Source organism: Pteropus alecto, unplaced genomic scaffold (assembly GCF_000325575.1).
Source record: "Pteropus alecto unplaced genomic scaffold, ASM32557v1 scaffold67, whole genome shotgun sequence".
Classification (NCBI taxonomy): Eukaryota; Metazoa; Chordata; class Mammalia; order Chiroptera; family Pteropodidae; genus Pteropus; species Pteropus alecto.
The window spans coordinates 9,590,862-9,599,496 of record NW_006441061.1 but is presented as its reverse complement, the minus strand read 5'-3'; the positions used below and the strand labels follow the sequence as shown (position 1 = coordinate 9,599,496).

The 8,635-nt window shown below is 61.9% G+C and overlaps 1 protein-coding gene and 1 pseudogene across 1 annotated transcript in view; one reads left to right on the top strand and one right to left on the bottom strand.

The window, feature by feature from the left end:
* Positions 1-10: 10 nt before the first annotated feature.
* On the bottom strand, positions 11-2,246 carry LOC107196114 (annotated as a pseudogene).
* A 6,130-nt stretch (positions 2,247-8,376) lies between these two features.
* AGPAT2 (1-acylglycerol-3-phosphate O-acyltransferase 2) overlaps positions 8,377-8,635 on the top strand; it is a 15,390-nt gene continuing 15,131 nt past the window's right edge. Inside the window, exon 1 of the mRNA XM_015594143.2 lies at positions 8,377-8,598. Coding sequence (XP_015449629.1) covers positions 8,392-8,598 — 207 coding nt within the window. The 5' untranslated portion in view covers positions 8,377-8,391. The remainder of the gene's footprint in view (positions 8,599-8,635) is intronic.

Sequence of the window (8,635 nt, the reverse complement as noted above, 5' to 3'; positions counted from 1 at the left end):
CGGGGCGAGGGCCCGAAGGACGGTCCGCGTCAGCCATCCGGGCCAGAGCCGCGGGGGACGCTGTGGCCTCGTCTGCCTGTTTTCTTCCACTTTTTAAAGGAATATGGTGAAACGGGCACCGTTTTTAGCGTGCAGCTCTGCCAGGGTTGACGGAGCCCCCCGCGCAGGCTCCGCCGCCTTCAGGATGCGGAACCGCCCGGCCCGCCCCCCTCTTTCTTCGAGCGGCCCCGCGAGCCCGGCCAGGCTCCTCCGCGTCACGTGAGGGGGGTGAAGCAGGGATGGCCTTGGGGTCCGGCCCAAGGCCACTGGAAAGGCGGCCCCACTCCAGTCCTGCGCCCGCCGGGGACGTTCGCGTTGACTGCGGCCGCGGCGTGTGGCGCTCGGGCGTGTGTGCGGGGGTGTTTTCCCTTCGCGCGGGGAACGGGGGCCGCGGGGGGGCTCGCTGGGCTGTGAGCCCGGGTTGTGTAACTTCCCAGACGCCCCGAAACGCGTTCCACGCGCTGCGGGGCATCGGCTCCCACCGCGGGGTGCGGCGTCCAGCCCCCCGCATCCTGGCAGCGCGGGGTGCAGCGTCCCGCCTCCGGCATCCTGGCAGCGCGCGGTACGGCCGGCCCTGCATCCCCCCGGCCCCCAGGGGGTGCGCGCGATGTCTCTGTGGCTGTCATTGCATTTCCCTAACCACAGTTCATGTGCTTCATGGCGACCCGTGTGTTTTCGGCATCGGCGCCCCGTCTTTGGTGTGCCGAGTGCCCAGACTCCTCTGTATCTTCTGGGTACCAGCACGTTAGCAAACACGTGATTTGCAAAGACGTTCTGCCAGGCTGCGGCTTCCCTTCTGACTTTTCTGACAGCCTCATGGATGGAGCACTAGTTCTCAGGGTGGATGAGGTCTGTTCTGTTCACGTTTTTCCTTCACGGTTTGTGCATTTTGTGCATTTTGTGTGTGTCTTTGGCTAACCCACGGTCATAAAGGTCCTCTAGAAGTTTTATAGTATTAGGTTTTACGTGTAGGTCAGCGTTTCAGCTTGAGCTAATTTTTGTACATGGTGCAAGGTCTGAGTGAAGGGAATGTTTTGGGTTTTTTTCCGAAGGTTCAAATATACTTTATTTCTTTAATTACGCCGTATTTTAATGGGTACACTGTACTTTCACTTGGCATCAATTATGTGTTGGTTTTGAAACAATTCAATATGACACCAGCTGGGATGATTACTGATCTCTCCATTCCTTTGGGGTGACTCTCCCAATGGGACAGGTTCCATTCTGTTCCCATTCGTGTTGCTGTATGTGCCCATGTAGCAACACAGAAAGTGGCTCCACTAGCTAATACAGCATTGCCATATTTGTCATGGCGATCAGGTGTCTGTTTCTGGTGGATCTGCCTTGCTATCGTTTGCTGAATGCTTTGAACTCGGAGTCGACTTAGGGCATTTTTGGCCAAGGGAAACATCGTGAAGCTGCAGCCAGAACTGTGGCAACTGCAGCTGCTGCTTTGTTGGGCCTTAGCATCAAATATGCCTGCAGAGAACCCTGTTTGGTGGTTGGTTGGTTGGTTTGCATAAGGATATCCAACCGGTGCAGCTCACTTGTTGAAGGCGACCCCGGAGGTGGCTTCATCGAGATGCCTCCACAAAGGCGTCTGTGGCACCACCCAGGTCATAGCTTCCCCTGTCCCCTGGTGGCTGGGTTCCCGGGAGGTCCCAGGGGCAGATTTCCAGCAGTTCTGCAGGCAGCACAGTGACTTCTCTGCCCTTGGGGATCCGGGGCTGTGCCCCCTGGCAAGGCCTCTGCCTGTGGACGGGACTCAGCCACACCTGCTCTTTGCCCCTGTCCTCTGGATGGACAGCGTTTCTCGTACTAAACTTCCCTCGTTCGAATTGCCATGTTGCTTCTGTCCGCCGATGGCACCCTGAATGACACAGTCAGGCGCGAAAGGGACACAGCATTTTTATAAAACTCGCAGAGACCCATGACATCCATACCGTGGTCCGCCCTCGGGTACTCACTCTGTGTCCTCAACCAAGTGGTCGTTATCCGTGGATCCAGGGCCATGTTGTCCCACAGAAAAGTCTAGGTGGTGGCCCAGGATTAAGTTTGCATCCCCTAGGCCCCCTTGGACCACCTAGGCTGGCCAAAGGAAAGAAGCCTCTGCCCAGGAGGGTCAGGGTAGAATCTCGACTGTCCAAACTGGACCTGAATAGCCCCACCCATCTAAGAGGCTCCACCCCACCCCCCAGAGGGGCTCCTCTCTGGGGCGGCCACGTTCGGTGACTGAGCTGCCTGACTAAGGTGTGCCGGGCGGGAGGGGACCGAGGTGGGGTCTGGAATCTTAAGTGACCGCTGTGGAAGGCCGCTCCAACGCTCAGCAGCCCTGGGTCTGTGGGCGGCGGGAAGCGAGGGAGAGCCGTCTGTCCCATGGCCTTTACGATGAGGGAGGCACCGTTGTCAGACTGCAGATGAGGTCGAACACATGAGCCCGCTGAGTATCGGGACGCGAGGCTGTGGCAGTCAGCCGCTTGGCTTGGGGCAGGCGCATGGAGGAGGCGGCGGGGCACGGCTCACAGCCCCGAGAGGCTGTCGAAGTCTGGTGGGGTCGACGTTCCCAAAGCCGGGGCTCCCCGCCCCACTTCTGGGTTCCGGGTGGATGTGAACCCCGGGCGACACCATCCAAACCACCGCACAGCTGCGTCCTTGGAAACAGCCCAGGGACAATGAAAATATAACGGGTCTCATCGAGGGGCCGCGAAATACAAGTGGCTTAGTCAGGGGAGAGTGCGCGTATCCTCGCCGTGGCACTCGGGGCTGAGGGAGGCCCCACGTCGCCAGGGCCTAGCACCCCTTCTGCCTTGTCCCACTGGCCTCTTGAGACACTCACCCGCTGGCCGTCCAAAAGAGCTGGCCTGCTCCGGCCGTGGCCCCACACTCCAGCGAGGCCCAGGAGCGAAGACGGGAGAGCGTGACTTTCCTTTTAAAGACAGGACCTGGGAATGCAGCCCTCTCCTGCTCACACCCCACTGGCCAGAGCTTAGTCATGTGACCGTGCTTGCTGCAAAGAAGCCTGGGAAATGTAGTCTTTCCCTGGATACTGTCCGAATAGAACTCCAGGGTTCTGGTGACCCTCAGTCTTGGGCACAACTTTGTCACAGGAAAAATGGAGAAATGGAGACTTAAGTAGGTGACCCTTCCGGACAGCCCATCCCGCTGCCCCAGGCCCCGGCGACCTTTAGACTGGGGTCAGAGGTCACACAGTTCCCTTCAGACAGGTGTCCAGGGCCATGTGGAGCATGGGGTGCCCGCCCATGGTATCAGAGCCGAGTGGCCGTGAGGGGTCCAGCTGGGAATAACTGTCACGTGCGCGTCACCATTCCTCCCCTGTGGACTCCGACGGCTCCGGGGGCCGAAGTGCAGCCGAGGGTCGGGGTATGGGGAGGAGGGGACGGGAGAGGACCTGGGAGAGGAAGCGGGGCTGAGGGCAGGCCCGGGACCGCGGACGGCCTCCCTGAGCACAGCCCGCCCTGGTGACTCGGGCCCTCCTGACAGAGGCCTCGGTGCCGTTGTAGACAGAGACGCTGGCTAGTGGTTGCGGCTGGGGGAGGGGTAGCTGTTTACAGGGCGTGGGGTTCCCTTTGGGGTGACGAAAGTGTCGAGGAACGAGGCGGAGGAGCCGCTTGCACAGCGCCGAGAACGTACGAAGCGCCACTGAGTTGTACAATTTAAAATGGTTAATTTGTTGTTACGTGAATTTTGCCTCAGAAAAGATAACAGGCGAATGAGAATAAACAGAAGTCGGCTGTGACCCCAACGTCTGACCCCGTGAGCACCAGAGCATCTAGGTCGTAGCCTCCCGGGTTTTAGCATTTTTGTGACACGGGGACACGCACAGTCGCACCCAGCCCACAGGATGCAGACACGCGGCTGCGCGTAGGTTATGTAATGGGGTCACAGCATGAAAAAGATGGTCTAAACGCCACAGCACGAATGGGCTTCCGCTGGGCATCGGAGTCTCGTTCCGCCCCCGCTCCCGCCCCCGGCTTCCTGGGGGGTCCGGGCTCTGGAGGAAGTGCCCCCGCTCCATCGCAGGGCTGCCGGTGGGCCCAGCTGCGGCCAGCCTCAGCAGCGTGTGGGCTGTGGCGGCCTCTCGCTCCCTAAGTCTGTGCCCCGTCTTGACTCGTTAACTTGGGACAGGTTCCTGCAGGGGCCACTTCTCGGTCAGGCTCCCAGTGGGCTGCTTGCCATGATGACGCACTCCACACAGCCCACCCTGGGGTGCTGAGGAAGAGACCAGCCGTCCTGGGGAGCGGGTTGGGGTTAGGTCCTTGCAATACAACTCGGGGGGTGGCAGTCCTGGGGGTTTAGCCTCCCACTCGCTTCCCTCTGTGCCCGTGGCGTGGCCTGACCGTCCTCGGTGGCCTCACCGTCACCCCCACCCCCATTCCCGCTCCAGCGTCCAGCGTGCGCGTGCTCTTTCCTGCCTCAGGCCTTTGCCAACGTCGTGCCCTCTGCCAGGAATCGCACCCACCACCTCCCTCAGCAGCTCCTTCTGGGTGGGGCCCGGCTCGAGTGACCCTCTCACAGAGGCCCTCGTGATCTGATGTCACTCGGGCCCCTGATGCTGGCTTCCCCCGTGGACCAGGACCCTCCTCCACCCCCGCCAGCAGCGCGGGGCTCTCCACGGGGCCCTGAGCTGCCCATGGCCGTGGCGAGCGAGCCTGCCTGTGTGCGTGATCACTGCGGCAGCCCTCACCGCAGCACGGGGCACATGTGCAAACACGCAATCCACACGTGGATGCATGCGCACAGGACACACGCACACACGTGCACACATGGAGACACGTGCACACGGACACATGTGCACATGGACATGTGGAGGCGTGCACGGGACATGTGCACACACGTGGAGACGTGCACAGGACACGTGAACATGCATGTAGAGACATGTGCACAGGACACGTGAACACGCACACTCGCCTATGTGCAGCCAGCTCGCACACTCACGCACATTCGCACACAGCAGGGCCCAGGCCAGAGCTGCTGACGAGTGTGTGACTGTGCAAATGCTCGTCATGCAGGGCCCAGGCACAGGGACGACTTGAGCAGCGGGCTGACTCTGCGGCTGTTGTGGCTGCTGAGTCCCTGGTCCCTCCGCCTCCCTGAGGCTGGCTAGACCTTGGCCTCTACCAAGACCTTGTGACCTCTTCGTCCCCAGAGAGGCTCCTGCAGGACCAGCAAGGGTCAGGATGGGGGTGGAGGCAGGGGAGATGGGGCGGAGGTGGGGGAGACTGACCCGTGGTCTGAGTCAACATTGGCAGGGCCCGGCCGCCTGTACATCAGGATGGTGGCTGTGACCAGTGGTGGCTTGTGACCGGTGGCAGTCACAGGCACTGACAGGTGACATGGGTGGGCGGCGTTAACCGTGGTTAGAGGCAGGACCCTGGCGTGAGACTCATGGGTCCAATCCTGCCTGTTACTGCCATGAGTGACTCAGGGGTGGCTCGCTCCCCAAGACGCAGGTCGACCGTCTGGCACGGGGGAGCACAGGTGTTCGATTTCCAGCGCCCACCCCTGTTCACTTGACTGGCCTTGCAGCTCCAGGAGGGATTGGTGGCCGCTGGGAGGGATCAGTGGCCGGTCAGACCTCACCTGCCCGCTCACGCAGTCCGCACCTGGAGCGTGACTGCAGCGTGACACCTGTGCAGGGCCCAGGAGGCCCACAGCCCTTTCCAAGGGCCCACAGAAGTGGTCTCGTTTCTCCTCACATCGGGAGGTAAGAAGTGAACTCTTCAGGTTGAAAGTACATTCATGTTCATACCCACACAGTCACAGAATCTAACTTTCGGTGTGTTTTTGTGGAGGAAGGAGCCCGCGGGAGAGGCGCCGGGCCCCGCGCGGAGGACCAGAGCTGATGGATGGAGCCAGGAAAGACGCGGCATGCAGAGCGGAGGAAAGGGGGCCGGAAAAGGAGACGAAGAGGGAGGAGGGGGGCCGCGGTCTCCCCGCCAGGCGCTGGCTGCCAGGAGCAGACCCCGCCTCATGCCCTGTGGCTGGTTGGGGGGCTTGGCCGCTCAGCTAGAGGCAGCCTCCGGGCCCCGTGGGCTGTGCCCTGCTCCATGTGCACTGAGGGGACACAGGAGACCGTCTGTGCCCTGGCCCCGAGCCGAGCAGGTGGACAGACTGGGCTGGGGAGCTCGGGGAGCTGGCCCAGGGCGTGTGGGGGACTCTGGGTAACTGCCAGGTGGGTTCTCGCCCTCCTCCCCCAGGACCGGATATGCTCCCCCCACCCCCCCACCCTGCAGCAGGGGCGGCTTGCACCCTCCTGGGGTCTGTGCACTAGAGGGCAGTACTGCCCAGCTGTTGGCGAAGGCCAGGCGGGTCCCCACGTTGGGCAGAGATGCAGAGAATCTAGGGGCCCGCACAGGGGTTTGGGCCCCAGCTGGGGAGGGAGCGCCAGATGAACCGCAACAGACTTGAATGTCAGATAAACAACGAAAAACGTTTCCCGGTACAAGTACGTCCCACATCTTACGTGGGATGCACTTATGCTGAAACAGTACACTCCCTGTTACCTGCCGGTTCACACTCCGTGCCCTGTGTTTGCATTTGCTAGACTGGGCACCCCTCTCTGGGTGGGGCCGCAGCTCTGGTTCCAAGATCATCAGGTCAGTGCCTGTCTGGATGAGTCACCAGACGGCCACGCCTGCCCGAAGCTCTGACTCAGGTCAGTGTTGGCGGTGGCACCGGCTGACAGCAGGCAGAGGCAGGGCAGGGTAGGCTGAGCTCCGGGACCTGCCTGTGACTTCTCATCCACTCGCCTTCACTTATCCGTCCAGGCCTGTGGGTGGCGAGGGGCATGGGACGGGGCGAAGGCCGGGGTGAGCACTCTGGGAGGGCGGCTCCAGCGGCAGTCGGTGCTGTGAGCTCTCTGGACTCGTGCGGTGCACGGCCTGCCCGCTGGTCCCGGGCAGCATCTCTGCTTCCTCCTCAGCCGGGGGCTGTCCCTGGTCTCCGCCTGCTGGGCCTCCTCTCCGGTCCGCGCTCCGCGAGGGTGGGGGGCGTTCCCTGGTATTATTCATGAATCCACTTGGAGTTTAACTGGGTTTGTGAATGGGGGCGCAGCTCACGCTTTCCCACCCTCGGGGGCTGCTGCTCAACCTGGTGCCATTGGTCCCGCACCCCACCCTCTCGTCTGAGTGAGTGAGAGCATGCCTGGACAGCAGGGCAGAGGCCAGAGCTCAGACACCCGACCCCCTGAGACGGGGTCTCCTCAGGGAAAAGGGAGGGGGGCCGACGGAGGGCCCCGAGGCCTCCGTGCGGGCTGCCTGCACCCAGCACCTCTCTGCCCTGCCGCACGCAGGTGCGCTGACGTCCTGCCGCTGGCTTCCCGGGGACCTCCGATTGTCCCGATATACCCCGTGAGCTGGCAGGCTACAGGCAGCACACATGCACCTCTTCTGGACTTGAAAGGAAGGAATCCTTCATTTCTTCATTCATTCATTCATTCGTCAAAGACTTTGGGGCGCCTGCTGTGGGCCAGGACCCATGCGGGCTCTGGGACCGGAGCAGAAAGCTGCACAGAGGTCTCAGGGGGCTGGACACAGAAGTTAGGACTGTGGGAGTGAACCGGGCAGGGGAGGCAGCAAGGCTGGGGACAGGAAGCCCAGCTTGCTGCCTCCCCGCCAGTGGAGGCCAAAGGCCTGGTCGGACCCTGGGTCAGGCAGCACAGTCCCTGGCCGGTGAGGATAGGAAAAGGGGTTCCATGGACAGTAAGCTCCCAGAGTGACCTGATCATAAATCTCTAACCAGCCCCCCCACCCCCGCAGGTCACAGTGGGAGGTCACGCCCTAGGCGAGTAACTTCAGTGACAGGCTCGTCTGTGCCTCACACCAGCCCTGTCTGCTGTTTCTGTGCGTCCGGGTCAGCACGTTTGAAATACGCTGTCACCCTCCTCCCCAAGAGAGCACGCATCTTAACTGTCCTGTAATCTGATCGCCACCCCGCTTCCTCCCGCCTCTGTGTGTGTCATACCCCCTGCACCCCTTTAATTCCAAACGCATAAAAGCTGCGGAAGTCATTCTCGGGAGCATTTGGGACCTTGCTCCCCGGCAGATGTCATCATTTTGGCGCAAATAAACTCATAAAAACTCTCCACAGGTTTGGGCATTTCTTAAGTCGACAGCCGGCTTGGAGGGGACGGAGGGCGCCCAGGAAGCCCTGCGTGCGCTGCCTGGGTCGCCCCAGGAGTGTGTCTGTGGGGCAGGGGGTATCTCGGCTGCGGAAGAGACCAACGTAAAATGAGGCCCCACGTCCCCGCGGTGGGCTTCGTCTCCCTGTGTCCCTCACCCCTGTGACCTGGAGGAGACCGCGGCCCACAGTGGGGTGGGCCCCTGGCCAGCGATGGGGCAGAATCCGGGCCTCGCAGAGCCGAGCTCCCCACCTCACTCGTCTGCCTGTCTTGCCGAGGGGCCGCCCGGAGGAAGGGGGAGAAGCCACTCCCTGAATCAGCGAGTTGGCATCTCGGACTGGGTTTGCCGAGGTGTGGTCAAGGCCCTTCCGGACCACGTGGGCAGCGCTGTGGGCGGAAGTCCTGCCAGCCACAGTCAGGTCAGGCGGGGCGTGGTGCTAGGAGCCCCCGGGGCTG